The 20,876-nt window shown below is 42.3% G+C and overlaps 1 protein-coding gene across 2 annotated transcripts in view; it reads left to right on the top strand.

The window, feature by feature from the left end:
- ARHGAP10 (Rho GTPase activating protein 10) overlaps positions 1–20,876 on the top strand; it is a 340,748-nt gene that overhangs the window by 207,584 nt on the left and 112,288 nt on the right. For both annotated transcript variants that reach the window (XM_028125305.2, XM_028125304.2), the window contains exons 17-18: positions 6,220–6,325; positions 7,765–7,924. In XM_028125305.2, coding sequence (XP_027981106.2) covers positions 6,220–6,325; positions 7,765–7,924 — 266 coding nt within the window. The remainder of the gene's footprint in view (positions 1–6,219; positions 6,326–7,764; positions 7,925–20,876) is intronic.

Below are 20,876 nucleotides of genomic sequence, written 5' to 3'. Positions count from 1 at the left end.
ATGCGTGTGTGATTTCAAATGAAGATGGGTGTGGGAGGGGCACTCAAAGAAGGAAGTGGAAGGCTTTGATTCTATTTTTCAAAACCGATTCTACTATTTTTAGAAATGAAGAACCTTAACCTTAGAGAGTGGGAAATGATTTCTCTAGCTTGTGTTTCTGAATAAGTAATAAATCCCCAAATATTAAAATTAGATTTTCTTTGGAGAGAAATGCTTATTAATGACAAGGTAGACAACATGAGTTAGAAGTAGCTTTTTAGTCAAAGTTTTATAAAATATTCAGTTTTTGAATGTACGAAATTCTTATCATAGCCAGTTACCTTTTTATTCCTTTGGAATTTTTAAAAATTATTTTTCAGAGTCTTGACTTTAAATTTTCCCCCAATTTAGTTTTATTTTTAAAATTAAAGCTGTGAATTGCAAATGTTGTTTTTTTAAAAATTTCTTTCATTTTTCTCCAGCTTTGATTTAGTAAGGTATTATCTTGGTTTTAACTCCAGACAAAAACTTGATTATAATTTGTGTTTTTTTTTTCTTGAAGTATTGTATTTGAAGTATTGACACACAGTGTTACATTAGTTTCAAATATACAACAGAGTGATTTGGCAAGTCTATTCATTATGCTATCTTCATCACAAGTGTAGCTACCATCTGTCACTGTATCATTGACTACATGCCCTCTGCTGTACCTTTCATCCCCCTCACTTACTCATTCTGTAACTGGAAGCCTGTACCTTCCACTCCCCTTCACCCATTTTGCCCATCTCCTGATGTCCTGCTCCCCTCTGGCAACCACCTGTTTGTTCTCTGTGTTTGTGAGTCTGTTTCTGCATTTTTTGTTTGTTTGTTTGCTTTTGTTTTTTAGATTACACATTTAAGTGAAATCCTATGGTATTTTTCTCTGACTGACTGATTTCACCCCTCTAGGTCCATCTATTTTTGTTGTGAATGGCAAGATCTCATCTGTTTTTATGGCTGAGTGATATTCCTTACTAACTCTTTAGATAGTTGTACTTTTGGTTTCAGTGACAAATTTAGTCTAAGAGGTTTTTTTTTTTTTTTTTTAAGATTTTATTTATTTGAGAGACAGAGAGAGAGAGAGCACAAGCAGGGAGAGGGAGAAGTAGACTCCTTGCTGGTGCGGAGCCCAACCCTGAGATCATGACCTGAGCTGAAGGCAAATGCTTAACTGCCTGAGCCACCCAGGTGTCCCTGTATCTAAGAGTTTTTAGTATGTAATATGATTTGATTATTTGTATTCTGCTTTATCAGTTGCCTTTTCATTTCTTAGCCTTTTTGCTTCCTTTGTCTTTAGCAACAGCTGTGTCCTGTGTTGTGAAACCTCATTCCTCACTCTAAAGCATTACTATTAGAAGTGTAAACTGGAACAGACTTACCTGTACAATCACTGGAAGCACCTCAAATGTTCAGAGAATTGATGGTGTGGTGCTTTTTAATGACATGGAGAGATGTCCATGGTATATTAATGCAATAGGCTATTCACGCATTTCATTATGAAAAAAGGAAGCAAAGTTCTGAAAGGATTAAGCCTAAAATTTACCAGCCTCAGTTAGGGTGAGATTTATTATGGGTAGCTTAATGTAAGTGAACTTTTTGTTGAAACATAATAGAAATGTATATGAATAATAAGTATACAGCTTAATGAAATTTCACATATTAAGATAGCCGTGTAATCGGCCCTGGATCAAGAAATAAGACATTGTCAGAGTCCCAGAAACCCTTTCTCACACCCACACAGTCCCTATGACATACGAGCACTCCCCTGACTTCTGACACCACAGGTCCAGAGGTTAGGGTTGCTGCTGCATTCGCATTGTATCTAAATGGAATCATCCAGAATATCCTCTTTTGCATTCAGCTTCTTTTGCTCATCTTGGTGACATTCCTCCATGCTGAGTGAATCAGCAGTTCATTCTCTGTCCTTGTGGTATAGGATTCCATTGTACGAACACACCACAATGCATTTATCTGTTCTGTTGATGGAGACTTGGGTGGTTTCACTTTTGGGATTATCAAGAGTGCTACTGCTGTGAACATTCTAATATGTGTCTTTTAGTGAACATTTATGTGCATTTCTCTTGGTTTTGAGTAGAATTTTTGGGTTGTGGGTTGGAATGTTGTGTTCAACTTCAATAGGTACTGCCAAAGAGTTCTCCAAAGTGATTGTGCCGTTTAATTATTCCCACGTAGTTAGAGCCGGACAGTTCTAGTTACTTCTTATCCTGGCCAGAACTTAGTGTTGTATTCATTTAAAGCCATTCTGGTGGATGTAGTAGTAGCTCATTGTGGTTTTAATTTTATTTCCCTGATAAATAACGAAGTTTAGCACTTTTTCTTATGTTTATTGGTCATACGGCTGGTCTCTTTCCTGGAGTTCCTGCTCCAGTCTTTTACCTGTTTTTCTTTTGGCTTGTCTCTTTCTTTTTGGATTGATTTGTAGTTCTTCATAGTCTGATGGCATGTTCTTTCTCAACGATATGTATTTCAAATTATTAGTGATTGCTTTCACTGAGTTGTTTCATCTACATTTTCTAAAATTTTAACAGAGTAGATATTTAGTTTTTACAACAAGGAAAAAGTAAAACATCATCATTTTGAAGAAACAGATTCCTAAATCAGACAAAGACAAAAACCATATTATTTCACTTATATGTGGAACCTTAGAAAAGATAAACAACAGCAAGCAAGCTGATAGATACAGAGAACAGATTGGCAGCTGCTCGGTGCTGGGGAGTGGGCAAGTTGGGTGAAAGGAGCTGGAAGGTACAAACTTCCAGTTATAAAATAAGTAAGTAATGAGGATGGAATGTAGAGCACGGGGACTATAGTTAATAATACTGTATTGTGTATTTGAAAGTTGCTAAGAGAGTAAATCTTAAAAGTTCTTTTTTTTTTAAGATTTTATTTATTTATTTGAGATAGAGCATGAGAGAGAGAGAGCACAAGCAGGGAGAGGGGTAGAGGGAGAGGCAGAAGCAGACCCCCCGCTGAACAAGGAGCCCGATGTGGGGCTTGATCCTGGGATACCAGGATTATGACCTGAGCTGAAGGCAGACGCTTAACCGACTGAGCCACCCAGGCGCTCCGGTCTTGAAAGTTCTTATCACAAGAAAACAATTTATAACTGTGTGGTATTGGATGTTAACTAGATGTATTGTGGTGGTCATCTAGCAATATATACAAATACTGAATCATGTTGTACACTTGAAACTAATGTAATGTTATATGTCAGTTATTCTTGATTTGCTTTCTCTCTCTTCCCTTCCATTTCTTGATACTTGAACCAGTGATCTGAAATCCCACTCTCTCTGTCCCTTCTAGCCACTCACTCTTTAACCTTCTTGTATAACCAAAGAGGGACTCCTGGCTGGCAAACTTAGTGGTGGGTGTCTAGGCCCTCCTTCCAGTCTTGCTCTTCCTCAGTCCCTCGTTAACTCTTTATACCACTGGCTACCCAGGACTTGCATGTTTCTTCTCACTTGACTTTCTGATGATATTGAACCTCCTGGTCCTCCCTCCTCTTCCTCCTCCTGTGCTTTGTTTAGCCCCCAGTTGGCATGTCCCATGCACCCGACGGAGCTCTTTTCCCCACGGGACACTCTGTTAGCTTTCTGAAGTAGTCTGGCAGCCTTGGTCGTGTGCCCTCCAGAGAACATTGCTACCTTCATCTCTAACGCCTCCTACCATTCCCAGCTCCCTGCTAGATATCTGCCCCTTGAACATCCCTTCCTCTGTCACTCCCCCATCATCGTCCCCCTTAAACCAGCATTGTCTCCTCTGCTCCTGTCTGTTAGGGGGACTGACCATACTACTGCATAACCCAGGCATGAAACATGGGTCATCTTTGCCTTCTTCCTTCTGACCCACGGCCAGTCTGCAGCTAGATCCTATCAATTCTATGTCTTCCGTGGGAGCTCTCACATGGGAAGAGTAATGCAAACCACAGCAGAGGGGATGGGTGATCTCCGTGAGGGAGCACCTGTCTGTGCCTGCCACCAGCACTCGGCACTTTTCAGGTGCTACCTCACTGAATCTCAGAATGGCCTTAGGAGATAGTGCTGTTAACTTCATTTTGCAGATGAGGAACTGAGGCCAGAAGCCTCCGTTAGTAGGTATCTTGCCCTTGTTGTCAGTTAGAAGCAGCAATTCTAAGGCCTGCCTGCCGGCTCTGCTTCCTCACTTGTAATTCTACCACCTGCCCACCCCCCCCCCCGCCCTTTCCTGGCTCATTACTTCTTGCCCAAATAGCCTTTCCCTCCTGATTGCTTTTTTCCCCATTCGAATCCATCCTCCAGAAAACGTCAGGTATATCTCCCCAAATTTGACTCTGTGCCTATCTCTTCCCAGCCTTCCTTACAGTGACTGATTTAGAAGCCAACAGTCAAGACAGATTCTTCAAATTAGCTCTTACAACCAGAGTTTGGCCTCTGCCTTTCCATAAGCTTAAGGCGCCCTCTCTGCATAGGCTGTGCATTTTCTTATACTGTTTGCAGAATCTGAAGTGTGCCCCTTCCTCCTCAGTTCTGCTTTAAATTCTTCCCTGTTCTTCAAGACCCAACTCAGATGCTCTCCCTTATATGAAACCTCTCCTCAGCTTCTCCTGCCAGCTCTCTGTGAGCCTCCAAGCAGTCCGTACCATCCTTTCTGCTGCCTTAACTGCTCGCTGAATTCTCCTCAGTCGCTTCTTTGACACCCCTGAAAATTCATGTGGAGTTCTCAATAATAAGCATTTTATTGATTTGTTTGATACTTTCTGTCAAGAACACAATAAAGGGAATTTGGGCGTGTTGCTAATAAGAGCCATGGATAATTCATTCCAAAGTCTAAGGGAGAAAGTGAGTGTGTTAGTTCCCTAGGGTTGCTGAATAGCTTAAATCAATCACTCAGTCAGTCAATAAGTAAATAAATAAATTCATTCACTCATTCACTCACTCACTCACAATTCTAGAGAATGGGAGTCCAGAATCAAGGTGTAGGTTGGCACGGCCAACCTCTAAGGCTCCAGGGAAGGCTCTTTCCTTACCTCTTCCAGCATGTGGTAGTTCCCAGCAATCCTTGGCATTCCTTGGTTTGTAGACACATCACTCCAATCTCTGCCTCTGTTGTCACATGATATTCTCCCCTGTGTCTATCTTCTTATGGCCATTTTCCCTTTGTGTCTTTGTTTTCTTATAAGGGCACCAGACATACTAGATTAAAGGAGCACCCTACTCCAATATGAGATCTTAACTGATGGCTTCTGCAATGACCTTATTCCCAAATAAGGTCATTATGTTAAGCATGTCTTTTTACTCTGACATTTTGACATCTGGGGCTTTACTGATCCTGGGGAGAACGCCCTTTCTGGGGCTAACCAATTCCTTGAGATAGTAAACTGAGCATGCTTTCCATGTGCCACTCAATCCAGAGCCCATTTTCTCTCCGTGACTCTGTCGTTTGGGCTCTTACGCTCCAGGTCAGCATTATCCTGCCCTTAGCACCTCGGGGCAGGTACCATATGTCTTGGCATAGCCCTTGTGCTCCAGAGTCTGCTGAAGTAATTCAAACCAACCAATCCTGAGTCTGCTTGCTCTGCCTTGCCTCTTCCCTCACATGGAAAACACAATCAAGCCTCTTGCCCACATTTCCCCCTTGTTCCCTCTGCCTCGTGGCTGACCCTGGCTTACCATGCCTCCTGTTTCTAGGTGGTATGAGTATAAAACGCTTCCTTCAACTCAGTCATTTTCATGTCAGCATTTCTTACCATACCTGATTAAAACAAATCCCAGGCACGTTTTAAAACAGTCATGTTCTGAGACACTAGGGAGTTAGAACTGCAGTGTATCTTTTTGGGGGATAAAACTCAACCCTAAGAGGGAAGAACCTGTTTGCCTCTATTTTATTTGCATTCCCTTGTGGGGCAGTGACCCAGTAATCGACTCCTTCAAGGGACAAGCAGACTTGAAGTGTAGAGTGCAAGAAGGAGAAGCTGTAGTCATCCTCTGTTCTTAAATATCACCCTAGGGATAGGCACTCATTGCATTCACACTGAAATAGATAGTTCCCACCCCCCCACCTTTTTTGGGAAAGGTGGCGAAATACGTTTAAATTCTCTGTTGAAAGATGTTGAACAGATGAGCTGTTGTCATGGTTGATTTCTGGGACTGTATTTGATTGAGTAATCTAACCTATTTTTTTCTTTTTTCTTTTTTTTTAAAGAAAGTGGAAGCCCAGAATCTCGTGTTAATGCTATCCATTTCTTGGTACACAAACTGCCAGAGAAAAATAAAGAAATGTTGGACATTTTGGTGAAACACTTAACAAAGTAAGCCCCTTTTTCTTGCTTTCTTTGTTTCACTCTGGGTGCCATGTGGGGTTCTTGGATTCCTAACGGTTGGAAGTGGGGCTGTCTACACAATACCAGGGACCACGCCTGGAAAGGCAGGCTGGACAGTTGGATCACTGTGTATGTTTTGGACAAGAGCATTGAAATATGATGCTTTCGTAAAGTTGTATAATTATTTGCTTAACATCACTGCCAGCAACTTGGGGTTTGATTGGAAGTAAGAGAAGAGAATATTATACACTTCCCTGTACACGGATCCTGGAAATGTGATTATAAGTCTGTTAGCGAATTTAGCCTGGTTTCACACCTACCTAACTCTAAGTTTGTACATGGCCTTTAAGTTAGTTTAATCCAGTAATAGGTAGTTATTTCATAGGATCCATTCTAGCCTTTTTATTCCCTCTTTAAAAAGCAGGCAAAATCTAAGCATTTAGTGGAGAAATTAGCCCTTTCTTCAAATGACTCTTAGATCATTGTAATTATAGAAATTTGGAGGTAAGAGGAAGCTGAGGAATGCTGTTTTAGAATGTCCTTAATTTTCTTTTGTTATTTATTTTATTATGCTTTTATTTTATATAAAAAGAAACTGAGGGCCAGAGGATATTATGACCTGCCAAATGTCCTACTACTAGTGGAGCCATATGTGTTCATTTAGTCAACACGTATTTATCGAATGCCTTTTTTAGGTGCTTGTGGATACATAGTTGAACAAGATAGATGAATTCCCTACTTTCATGAAGTCCCTTCTTTCTAAGAGGGAAAAGATAATAAACAGATTACAAATAAAAATACGAAATAATTTCAGGTGATAAGTGGTTAAAAAAAAATGAGGGGATAGAGAATATAGATTGAATGTGGGACTTTAAAGAGTATTGTTATGGAAGGTGTCTTGAGGATCGGAACTTTGAATTGAGACCTGAATTAAGCATCAGGGCTTCTGAGAACCGTTGTCTAGGTTGCTCACTGCACAATGTATTGGGCCAAAGGGGTGAATGTGGGTGCTCTGCCCAAGTTCTGTGTGCTCGTGAAGCTAATTCTTATAAAGATACCATACAATCTGGTCATTACTGGAAGCCAAGGGTATAATAGTCTGGGGAAAGTGGGGATATTCTAAGTAGAGGGGGATGGTAAGAGAGGGTCTTCGGGGGGCACAAGTCTAGCATAAACATGGAATTATTAAGAAAGCCATCGTGGTTAGAGCAGAGCCTCGAGAAGAGAGGGCTAGTGGGAAGGTAGGCAGGGACCTAATGCCCTAGGGTCTTGTCAGATTTTGTTATTTCAGAAGCAGACACGGAGGACAATTGAGTGTCTTGACTCCTTGTTTTTAAAGAAACACAGAGTTGCAGAAGATTGTACCTTCCCAGCTATTGCCTCTCTTTTAACCGGAGACTTTCTCCCCCTGTCCCCTTCCTTATCAGTGTTTCAAATCACTCCAAGCAGAACCTCATGACTGTGGCAAATCTGGGAGTGGTGTTTGGACCAACTCTGATGAGGCCCCAGGAAGAAACTGTTGCTGCCATCATGGATTTGAAGTTTCAGAACATCGTGGTGGAAATCTTAATTGAAAACCACGAAAAGGTAAACTCTCTTTGTTTTTTCCTTAGGGGAATTCCTGGTTTTGGCTTTATCACCATGTGAAACTAGCCTCCAAGATTCCCCACCACCGTTAAATGATTTTATTATTATTGCGATGATGAGTTTGGTTCTGAGAAGTTCCTCCTGAGCTTCTGTCTTCTGATGGATTTCCGTAAATCTGAAGTTTACCTGGTCTTCTGTTATCTCACTGGTTTAAGGGAGAAGCATTTTACCCAGATGCAAACGACAGTCTGCAGTATAATATTGAACTGTTTAGATTCTTTGCAGCTTTCAGTCCTATCTTTGGATTTCTCAAACTCTATTTCTGTAACCCAGGGAAAATATTTTTGCCAATCTGTGTCACATTCTCCCTTCAAAAACACACATATAACTTCCCCTTATCTCCCAAATTGTGCTGACAATTTCAGGGGATTCACATGCATCCCTGAATCTGGGAACCCCAGGTTAAGAATCTCTGGTTTAAAATGAATAATCTCCTTAGTGACACATCGTTTTACTTGTTTCTCTATGATCAGGGGACTACAGAAGTTTACAAAATATGATAGATTCTTTGAAGAACTTTTATGTGGTTTTTTCTCACTCTCATTATAGATCACAACTTTGCTAATAATTTTCCTCACTTCTTTTAAGATAGGGAATTTGAAAATTGTTAAAATGCTTGGTTACTCATTTGTTTATTAAAGGTTTGTTGTAGTTTGTTTGTTTTCAACTGAGATTACACTATATGCCAAGCATGTATGAGGTGCTAGGCCATGAAGAAGAACATTACAGCCCCTGATGGAAAGCAGCTCACAGCGTGGGGTGGGGCCCCATTTTGGGACTTGTATCCCACAGCACTTATCTGTGTCCAACGTGCTAATTTATTTATTGTCATAGTTATCTATTTCTCCCTGCCAGATCCTTGAGGGCAGAGATTGTTTTTTACACTTAGAATAATACCTGGTACATATTAGGTGTTCAGTTCATATTTATTGGATGAATTAATGAACTCAGTAAATTTTAAGGGGGTCAGAGGAGTGGGAAGGAGAGAAACAGAGTCTCCATGAACAAAGCACGGTAAGAGCCTTGTTGCATTTGCTGTTTGCTAGAGTGATTCTAGCTTGTGTGAGTTAAGTGTGAAAGCTGGTCAGAGATTTTCTTGCCCAATATAATAAAAGCAGCTTGTTTATGGGTGTAAGAAGTTTGGTTTTTGTTTGTTTGTTTGTTTGTTTTTAGCTAGCAAGTGGTGCCCTAAGCTATCCAGACAGCTTTAAGGAAAGATGGCTATAATTGTTTTTAGAAAAAGAAATAATTAAGGACACCTGGGTGGCACAGTTGGTTAAGTGTCCAATCTTTGGTGTCAGCTCAGGTCACGACCTCAGTGTTGTGGGATCGAGTCCCACATCGGGCTCTGCACTCAGAGTGCAGTCTCCTTGAGATTCTCTCTCCCTCTGCGTCTCCCCTGCTCACTCGCTCTCTTTCTCAAATAAATAAAAAAAATCTTAAAAAAAAAAGAGAAATAATTAGACCCATGGCTTTGAAACAATGTTTAGTGGTACAACTATCATTAGATTAAGTCCCAGTTAGGGAACTTTTTATGCAGTTTATTGGTGAAAATACTGGCTCTGGGTCTTGCTCTCAGATAAAAGGATCTCCACTGAATCCTGCAGCTTCCTGTTTTCTTATTTGAAGCTGAGAAGATAAGTTCACAATTTTTCGGCTTGGGAAATAGACAGCGATGCCTTCACCTTGTTAACAAATCTTACAGGAATTTCCAAGTGGCATTGGTGAGCCAATTATAATAGTGATGGCAGATGACACTGGACCCACTCTCAGAGATTAAGCTCCATAGGGCTAAGGAGAGGGCTTTCACTTTTCCCCTCTGCCTTTCTGTGGCTACGCTAGATAATGCTGTGAAGGCGTAGCCAATGTGAATTGAAGCACTGACTTCCTATTAAGAAGGGGGCAGGTGGGATTGAGTTTCAGATCCTTCAATGAGTGCGTGGGTTTAGTTTGGAAGCACAGGGTTGCGGGGGGTGGAAAGCTTTTAGCTTGGATTAGTTCATATTTCTGAGAACTTAATTTCCCCATTTCCTCTTTTTTTCTCTCCGATTTCATCCTTGTCCACTTTCACTCCCGGCTCTATTGTTCCTACTCAGCTGGACTTCGCTTCAGAGTCTAGGCTCTGCTATGAGGAAGGATACTTCCGCCGACAAGGGTGGTTGTACAGAAAACTTCACATGGATTCATGTACCCATAGGAGCCTGAGGTTTCCTTGGCAACTGATCCATGTTTACCACCCAAAGATCTTGTGTTTGACTTGAATGTGGTGAGGGAGGGATGTGGTTCCTCTTAGTAAATGTTCGAGAACAAAATGAGAAAGTGAGAGGAAGGAGGATAGAAGGGTTACAAAGAAGAGTCTTCTGGGGGAGGAAAGAGTTCTAATAGTTAGGGGAGCAAACAGGTGCAGTGAGAGAGGGAGTGAAGAGGCCTACGCAGTGTCTATGAAGGAGAACCGACAGAGGGAAAGTGACAATAGAAGGAATGCCTTTTCTTTTCCTCAGTTACTTATTTTTTCATCCTGGGAATGTGAAAAATGTTGACTCTGACCCGGAACGTTACTACAGCAAAAGAGGAAACTTTCAGCATATAATTAAAGCAAGAAAGCTCTAGATTAATTTTAGAGTTAGAAAAAGACTGAAGTTAATCTGCCTCGGAGATCACATTTTGTCCTAGCCTCTTTGCTGTTTTTTTTCATAAAACTCATATGTACTCTATAGGAAACTTAATCCACATGCTTTGGCCTCATTTCCACACAATATATTAAGATGTTGTTTTAAAAGAAGCGTTCACGGGCCAAAAATATTATCAAGGTCTTTCTTCCCGTGCAAGCCAGAAAATTGCATTTCCCAGGTGGAAAAGGGTACTGCAAAATTCCCACAGATTTTCAAGTTGGGATTGTGCCTTATAATTTATCAGTTTTACATAAGTTTTTTTCTAAGATTTTATTTATTTGAGAGAGAGGGAGAGCCCGAGCATGGCAGGGAGAGGGTGGGGCAGAGGCAGAGGGAGAAGCAGGCTTCCACCGAGCAGCGAGCCCGACATGGGACTTGATCCCAGGACCCCGGGATCATGACCTGAGCCGAAGGCAGACGCTTAACCAACTGAGCCACTCAGGCGCCCCTTAAGTTTTGTTCTTGACAAAGTATAATTCTTACGGATTAATGCAGTGTGTTTGTGGTGAGCACCTGCTTGGAGTCAGACGTGATGTGAGATTTGGGGGAAGAGGCTGACAGGGGAAGGATCTGTCCACCAGTAATTGCAAGATGCAGTGGAGAATAGTGCTCTCAGAGCGATGCAGAGAAAGCTGCTGAGACTTCAGAGGAGAATTTAGGTCTGACTGTGGGGATTCTAGAACGTTTCCTGACTAGGTGGTTTGAATAGGTTTTGGAATGGAGTTTGAACAGGTGGAGATGTTTTAAGATGACATTTCAGGTATGGGGAGGTCATGTAATCAGAGAAGCCCCGAGAGTATGTGTGCGTCTGGGAATGCAGCATCTGTTGGAACAATGGTGAGGGGCATGAGATGTGGTTGGAAAGAGATTTGGGCCAGGTGTAAGGAGTTTGGGAATGCCACCCTAGGACTTTTGGATTTCATTTGGATAACCAGGGCCCCTCATGGTTTTTAGGTAAACTGCTTCAGGAAGTTTAATCTGGCATCAGGTTAGCAAATAGAAGGTGGAAGAGTAACAGAGTAAGAGGTCACATGGCTGAGGACGTGGTAGTGGGAGTGAGAGTTCAAGGGGAGCAGGCTTCATCTCCCAAGGCTCAGTGGACACAGTCCAGGGACTGGATCGGTGGGCCGTCTCAAAGCAGTGTGTTAGGAATGATGGTCAGTAGGTCACAAATGAGGACCCAGACCTGGGAGAATATTAGGGTCATTAATAAAAATAGGGAAAAAATGGGTTTGGGGCAAGAGTTCAGTTTTTAACGTGCTGAATTTTAGCTGTCTGGATGTCTAACAAACAGAGATGTGGGGCTCAAATCTGTGAGAGAATTTAGTGGTAGGAAGTAGAAGATAAGATAAAAAGGCATGATATTGGCATAGGAGAGTGTGCTATATGCTTTCGGACTACTACGTGGGGTACTTAACCTCCTGTAACCCTAGTGTTTACATGTGTGCATGTAAAATAGATATAGCTGCTTAAAATAGATAAAATAGATACAGAAACTTAAATATATAAAGTAAAACATAAAGTGCCTACTGCATGCATATGTAATAGTATCCTTGTATATATACAGAATTCTTATTACATATATTGTCCCTTTACACCGTGGGAGAAAGCTGAAGGGTGAGAGATTAGCTTGTTTATGGGCACACTGCTGGTGAGTGGCGAGGCTTGGGTTTGAACTAAGGGGTGTTTGACCCCCACACCTTCGCTTCTCATCACTCGGAGAAGGTTAAGAGCAATATCCTCGAGAAACACCAAGATTTTCCTATTACAACAGGAGCCAGAAGAAACCCAGGCAAGTTTCAGTGTTAGGGTTGTCAAGGGTCCTTGTCAGTGATGCTGGATGCTGGCACTATGGGAGAGCACGAGTATTTACTCCAAGAGTAAAATGTCTGTTGAGAGCAAGAGCTGAAGTCGACTTCAATGAGTGAGTGTTGGGGAATGGGTGCTAACAAGTACAGACCTACGTTGTATTTTTCCCACGTGACAGAACATACGGGAGGAAAAGGCAGAGCAGACAGGACAGGGGAGGGAAAGAGTAGGGTAGGACTACTAGCACCTGACCTGTATACAGTTTGCCAATCAGTTTCAATTCTAGTTTTCGGTTAGCTAATTTCTGAGATTGGGGGCTCTTTAGAGGAACTTAGGGATGGAAAGAACCTTCCTGGGAGTTCATAGAGTTTGTTGAAATGGAGCCCATTCTGCTATTTCATACATTTGTAGTGTCCTAAAAGGAATTTGTGTTTATAAAGTGACCCTCTTCTAGTCACTCCCCAAGTCCCTGAGGGCCCTTGAAGATTATGAAGAGCCTTTGAGAATCATCAAAGAAAACCTTAATATCAGTGTGGTTTTCTTTTATTATCCATCTTATTTCATGTTAATACTTAGATTGGCAATTCATGTAAAGTAAGATTATATAATGTTACTCTCAACCAAATCATTTTACATAATATATATAACTTTAATCCAGATTATAGGCATGCCTTATTTTATTGCCCTTTGCTTTATTACCCTTCATAGATACTGTGTTCTTTACAAGTCAAAAGGTTTGTGGCAACTGTGCATGGAGCAAGTCTGTCGGCGCCATTTTACTTTGTGTCTCTGTCACATTTCATGTTTTGGTCATTCTTGCAATATTTCAGACTTTTTCATGATTATATTTGTGGTGGTGATCTGTGATCAGTGATTACAACTTGCCGAAAGCTCAGATAATGGTAGCATTTTTTAGCAATGAAGTATTTTTTAATGCATGTACATGGTTTTTTTTAGACATAATACAACTACACACTTAATAGCCTGCAGTACAGTGTAAACATAGCTCATGAATGCACTGGGAAACCAGAAAATTCACTGGACTCACTTTATTACAATATTCATTTCGTTGCAGTGGTTTGGAAGCAAACCCGCAATATCTTTAAGGTATGCCTGTATATTTATCTTGTTAAGGATTATAATTGGATTTTCAGTGTGATCGGCCAGATATGGTGCTCTGGTTGCCTTCAGCTTTGTGTGGTGCTTCAGTTTGCCTTGATGTTCACGGATTCTGTGATGGTCAGTGGCGCATGAAGTTGTTTTCTAGTGTTAGCCTTTATCACTGTTTCTGTGGACCACAGGGTGCCAAGAGATAATCACATTTTACTTGCATAAAACTTTTCCTTGGTCAGGATTCTTAAAACTTTGTCGACATAAACATTGTTATCTTTGAAACGGGTACTCTGGCAGTCTGTGTCTCATTTTTCCTGGTGAGAAAATGGAGGCCATTTGTGATGCTCAGGCTTTGTGGAAAAGGCTGATGTTATGTTCCCATTCTGAGGTTTCTTCCGTAACCCTCCCTGTAAATCCTTGAAGAGCCAGTGTCCCTCCAGTCACAGAAGAGTTGAGATGAGAAGGGCATACCCGTTTCCTCTCAGGCGTGTGACACAATCAGAATATTGAGTTACACGCACACTTGAAGAGTATCCAATGACACGCTGCATTCCTCTTGTTGACCTTGGATCCCACTGTCTGACCTACACCCCTGTCTTTGCCAAGAGCTGGAAGAAGGTGTCCCTGCCCCCAGGCTCAGTGGTGGCATGGATTCCTTTAGTCAGTCCCAACCCACAGTCCAGCAGGAGCCGCACGTGGATCAGGTTAGGTTTGGGGCAGCCTGCTCCCCGACTCCTATAGCTGCAGAGATAAGGCACCTCCTAGCTCTGTTCTGCTGGTTGGTCTCTGTCATCCCTGATGGTAAAAGAGGCCCCAGTGGGTAGTATGCAAACCATTTGCCTTGAGGTGCAAGGAACCTTTATGTCTTCAAGCGCGCCTGTCATTCAGTAGGAACAAGAAATTTCTCTCTCTCTCTCTCTCTTTTTTTTTAAATGCAGCCTAAAATGCTTCTTGATTTAGCTTTGCTGGCACTGGGTTGCTAAGCAGCACCAGTTTTCATGTGAGAGAAAAATAAATATCTGAAACAACAGCAACAATGATAAAACTCCAAAGTTTCTAGAAGCTTTATGTTTGCCTGAGTAGTGATGGTTCAGTGTAGAAGTCAAGACCCCATGGCAAGAATAGTTGACAAATTGCAACGGGGTGGCTTTTTCCCTTCTTCCAGTTTTTCTTGAATGTTGGCCATCTTTGGCATAGCCACAGAGACTTACTTTACTGTTAGCCGCTCCCCGCCGCCCCCAGGGCCTTGCATTCTCTGGAGTGTTTAAAAAGAGGCCTTAAAACCACAGAAAACTTTCTGTCTGCCTTTCTCCTTCCTCAAAGGAGAGTCAGAAAATAATGACATTGTCTTCCCAGTTCTGCTGTCTGCAGTTAGCTCTGCTACAGGAAGTCCATTCTCTGTGCCGTAGTGTGCTCTGGAGAGGGTAGGTAACATTTTCCCATGGTACTAGTGTGGTTGGATAAGAGAAAATTTGAGAGACAAGGTCCTTTCATTCTGTAGCATTTTAGTGTCCAGGATAGACAAAGCACTGGGGCTGTCTCAACAAAATCTAAGAGCTGCAGTACAGAAGGGGGGTGGGTAGATTTATTCTCTGTTATCTAAGAAAGCATAGTCCGTACAAGCGAGCAGAACCTGCTAGGAGGTGAGTTTTTGATAGAATAGCAGGAAGAACTTCATAATATTTTTCATAATGAGAATGTGTTCATGTTGGAAATGAGGATTGAGGAGTTGGAGAAAGTGAGCAGGCCTAGGAGGTCTGGCCCACTCAGAAATTCTCTGCCAGGGTCCCTGGAGACGTAGAGTCCCTGGAGACAGGTCCTCAGAGCAGAGCTCTGGGCTTGGAACTTGGCACTCAATTAGTATTTGTAGAACTAAGGATGATGAGGAATACGATCCTTTTGTTCATCTCTCTTTTATGAGCAGCACCAAGAATTCTTGGAAGGGAGAATAAGAATCTGGGAGTGAGGGGATGGGGGTGGTGGGGAACGGGTAGGTGAGCAGTGCAGAAGGTACTGCTGGATGCCTTTCCTTAGGGGACAGGATGGTGTGGAGTGTTTATGGGCTTGGCTCTTCGCGTGGTTGTGCTCAGTTTTATTTTCTTTTATAACCGCCCCCCCCCAGCTTTCAGAGCTATCTCTTCCATGTTTTTCAATATATAATTGAGAACAATAATAATTATAATAGCCAATATTGACAGAGGGATGATTATGTGCTGGGCACAAGGCTTATCTCCTTCTATGGCATTTTACCGAAATACTCTATAGATAGGATCACACAGTGTAGCACAGTGAGCTCTAAAGTGAAATTCCTTGGGTTGGCATCTCAACTCCACCACCTTATGTGACTTTCTGTATGATCTGGCCACCCTCTTGACTCTCAGTGGCAGTTTCCTCCTCTGCAAAATAGAAATAATGAAAGTACCTCTTCAACAGTGGTTGCAGAGATGAGCTGAGCTGATCCACAGGAGATACTCCTCTCACTGCTGTTGCACACGTGAGGAAGACGAGGCTCAGAGAGGCTCAGTAACTTGCTCAAGGTTACAGTTCTAGGAAGTGGCCAAGCTGAGATTTGAACCCAGTCTTTCTCCAAAGCCTATCCCTTAACCTTACACTGTCCCTGTCAGATAATGTGTGTATAAATATACAGTTTTATATTAAACAACTTTAATGACTTTATTTGTATTTTTTAAAAGACTTCATTTTTTTTATAGTGATGTTAGTTTACAACAAAATTGAGAGGGAATTGCAGAGATTTCCCATATATCCTCTGCTCCGTCCCCCCCCCCCCACATGCAGAGCCTCCCCATTATCAACATCCTCCCATCAGAGTGGTACATTTGGTACAGTTGAGGAACCTACACGGACATGTCATTATTCCCAAGTCCAGAGTTTCTTTGGTTCCCTCTTGGTGGTGTAGTTTCTATGGGTTTGGCCAAATGTGTTATAAAATATATTCATCATTATAATAGCAGCATATTTTCACAGTCCTAAAAATCCCACAGTCCTAAAAGTCCTAAAAAAATTCTGCCTGTTCATCTCTTTCCTCGCCTGCCCCCTGCCCCCACTTCCCAGGCACACCACTCACTGGTCTTTTTACTCTCTCCATAGTTTTGCTTTTCCCAGAATGCCATGTAGTTGGAATCATATGGTAGGTAGGCTTTCAGACTGACTTCTTTCACTTGGTAATATGCATTTAAGGTTCTTCTGTGTCTTTCAATCGTTTGATAGCTATTTCTTTTTAGTGCTGACTTGTTTGTATTTTGAGAGAACCAAGGGGTTTATGTGATCATTGTACCCATCAGGCAATGGCAAGAAGGCCAGATCCTCTCAACTGGCCATCTTTCCTCCCCTCAGATTGCCCGCCATTTGCCGTGTCATGTGTGACAGGCAGCCTGCTTCTGGGATGCCCTCTCTCTGGGGTCAGCAGGTTGTGTCAGGCCTCCTCTAGCGAAGAAGCTCTGCTCATCATCTCTCTCCTTGTGTTCATCACCATCAGGATAATTAACATATAATAATAGAAAGCCCAATATTTATTAAGTGCTCACACTGTTAAGTATTCTATATCATAATCTCATCTAATGCCCTGCTCAACAGTTCTGTGAGGTAGATATCATCATCCTCATTTTACAAATGAGGAAACCGGGGCTTTGGGCAAGAATTTGCCCAAGGTCACTCAGCTGGTAAATGGCAGTGCTGGTATTTAAAGCCAGGACAGTCTGGCTCTGCAGGTGGGGCCGTTAAACCCTAGTCTATACTGCTGCTCTCTCTGTTCTAAGTGGCTTACATGGAAGGCTCTGTCTGTGTGGTCCCTGGCTAATAGACTGGACAACTACATTCTGATCCTTAGAAACAGCAGACCTAGAGTATATGTATATTGAACAAAATCACTAAAAATAGAATGTTTCAATGTCTCAAATTTTCAGAAATCCAAAAGTACACCAAATAGTGCAAGTGGGAAAATATAAACATGAAGTATCATTTCAATAATATGTAACGAACTGATTTTTCTAAACTTTAAGTCAGACTATCGCGAATAGGCTACCTGCTTTTAGCAAAAACTTTAGAATTACCAATAGAAGTTTTTTATTAATGATGTATGCTGTTGAAATCTATGTAATGATAATATGGCCACTTGCATTGGACTAGGATGCTTGCAGGGAAAGTTTTTTTTTTTCTTTTCCCTTTCTTGTCCTGGCAAGATGGCCTGCTACTATGTAGATAAGCAGGGCAGGGAGAAGGGTATTTTTCTAGACTGAACTACATCTCTTCCCCTTTTACCTCTCTCTGGTCCCCCTCATCTGTACTGCCCCATAGTCATTTAGTCCAAATAGGTCCTGGCAGACAGCCCCGTGCCTCTGAGAACTGTTTACTGTGGAACTCATCCCTCCCGTAGGTTTATAAGACATGGTGCCACTCGAATCTAGGTCTGCTGGTGGGAGCTGGCTAGACGCTCAAGAGGAGTCTCACTGGAGCCTGGGTTGAGTCAGGTTCTCTCCCCTAGAGATTTGGAATTGGGAGAGGGAGAAACTCAGCCAGTTACTCTAAGATTGCCCCTGGGCTTGAGGCTGAAGGAACCCTGGTGGTGGGTCAGGTGCCCAGCGGAGAAGGCAGACCATTGGGAAGGATGGGGACTCTCATTAGAAGAGGGTGCAGAGGTGAGAAATGGAGAATTGTTGGCCGGCTCTCGATGGCCTCAGGTTACTCTTGAGTTCTAGTTCTTCCTACTTCCTGCTGATTCCTTTTAATGAATCCCTTTTTATTTCTGTCAGTTTAGTACTATTTTGGTTGCAACGAAATCATCTTTGGACCCTGTGAGAAAATTCACAACGCACTGTACCTGCGATTTGATAAATTTACAGATACATGATTTATTCATTGACTTTGATTTAACTCAGTTTATATTTTGGTGCCATCAGGTAGCTCCAGCATGTCCTTGAGGCTGGCTGCTACTTAGGCCCGGTCCTTATGGAAACAGATCAAGTGGGTCCGGTCAACAGAGTTTTAGGTGGAAACTGGCATTTTGAGGTCACCCAAATCTGAACCTGTTGCTTTATTCCCATGATTTTAACTAGAACTTCCTTAACTTTCTTCTTTAGTTTTCTCAGACCAGTATTTAAAACAGAAGTGACTTTTCTCTTAACGCTAACATAATTTCTTTATTTCTCTGGGTAACGTTGTTCCCAGCTGTTGGTCTCCAACCTGATGTACCCATTTCATCTCCCACTGCATTCTTACACATCTCCTGGCGGGGTGGGCCTCTGGTCTGCCACTCGGTCATGTAGCATTTTAATGTATACTCTTCCATCTGACGTACTCTTCCTCTGTCTAGAGCAATAGTTTTGAAGTTTTATTACATTAGGACCCAGTTTGAAAATTTAATGAAAGCTTTGGGTCCTGTTCCCAGAAAACAGTGTTATATATACACAGAAGAAATGTAGGTGCAGTTTTAGGAATTTGAGATTAGGAACCTAGAACCATGGGGAAACCAAGAGCTGCCATATATATCCATGAGAAGTTAGGGTCTGGAACATGTCTTCAGGCTTAGCCTTTCTTGTCTTTTGCTGTTGACTTATTCCATGTTTCTGCTCAGAAGCTGGGAGGGGGACAGATAAAGATGTCACTCATATCAGACTTACGCTTTATTTTGTCAGTGACACTTCGTTGTTTCTGTTCCTTACCCAGGACAGCCACCAAGGAAACCCTTTATTAAAATACTGATGGCTCAGTTTGGCCATGGAAAGAATGAGCCCATGCTGAAAGGCATTGTCCTTAAATAATGAAAGGCAGCCATTTTCCATTATTTTGAGATGTGCTGATATTCAGACTTCTGCCTGAGTGGGAAGCAGAAGGAAACTGACTTCGGGGCAGACTGAAGAAGGCACCTCTGTCCTCACCAGGTTTTCACAGTGCAACCTTGTTGTCTCATTTGAACTCCTCTGAATTGCCCTGAAATTAAAACTGATGGGAAACACGACTGCTGCACTTAGTGATAACCGAGAGCTGACCATGTGTTAGTATTTTAGCTCCTGCATCTTTAGCATGGCAAACACCAGTGTCTTACCTAACTAAGCGTTTTGACTAATGAATGGTAGCTGGAAAATGGCTAAATTAAGGGTTGACAGTTTCAGCTCATGCACAGTGGGGCATGGCAGTTCTATTTCTGCTAGGCTTCCAGAAATTCTCCAATTTCCACCGTAGCTAAAAGTCAGAGTAGATAAAATGTCTACCTGATGAAGCCGGCCACTACGTAGTATCCTCCAAATAGAGGTCTTCCCAGCAAGTGTAGTACCTGCTTTCCTGGCTCTGTCTGGGGTCCTCAAGACCACCCCCATGTTTGGGGATGTGCTGGAAGGGGGTAAAGTTGTCCTCACAGCTAGAGTCATCGCAGCAATGTAGTAAGGACACACAGAGAAGAAGACAACCGGGTGGAATCTGGAGGAATCCACATGTTGTTTGCTTATGCTCTTTCCTCCCAGGAGAGGTCACACAAGGCCGACTCTTCCCTCAGCCCTGAAAATACAGCAACATGTGTTTGATACTTCCGTTCAGGAAAGCCCACTGGAGACCAGTGCCTATTGGAAGGTAGTCCCATAGGCATCCTTTGCCCACCAAATACCAGAATTCCAGACTCCCAGACGGAAAGCAGGTGTTTTCACAATAACCTCCACATATACACATTTATGTACAAACAGTTTAGGCGTGATGGGCCATCCTAACTTTAAAGGGAATGTTTTCCATCAGTTCAAAGACCTGTTTACCAGCCTGGTTCCCAGACACCAACCAGGGGCCAACTTTGCAAGCAGGCCTTTCTAAGGATGCCCATCTTAGGCCTGCTGTGTTTATTTTCTTCTACATACTGGGCATCTTCTAACTGCTGGGGTGAGGAGCTTGAGGGCAGGGGTGACCGTGAGTTACTATCTCTCCTGCAAGGTTGTTCTCCGTCTTTGGGATTTAGAGCCTTTTCTCTTGTGCTTTGGAAGTGTCTTCTCCATGCTGTTGGGGAAGTGTATGTTGGCAGCCCTATTAGGAAGTACAGGATTAACTTTATTGAGGAGCTTGAGAATTGACACAAATGTGGTCAGTGCAGGTCAAGTAAATTTCAAGCCATGCAGCCTTATGTCGCTGGACTAATTTGGCACAGGATGAAAAGTCCCTTAAAAGCCCTCCTTGTCTTAACTTTCCGGTTGGTTGATTTCTCCTTGCGTATGACCCCAAAGGGCAGGAATCAGTTTTGTCAGCTTTATTTCTGTTCTCACCCTTCAGCTCTATTGAGTGCTGTCGTTGGAGGCCCCACATTT

The sequence above is a fragment of the Eumetopias jubatus genome, unplaced genomic scaffold (genome assembly GCF_037043125.1).
Source record: "Eumetopias jubatus isolate StellerSeaLion01/CBP00866 unplaced genomic scaffold, mEumJub1_p1.0 scaffold_2, whole genome shotgun sequence".
In the NCBI taxonomy this organism is placed as follows: Eukaryota; Metazoa; Chordata; class Mammalia; order Carnivora; family Otariidae; genus Eumetopias; species Eumetopias jubatus.
Note: the sequence above shows the minus strand (reverse complement) of the source record. Positions and strands in the feature narration are given on the sequence as shown.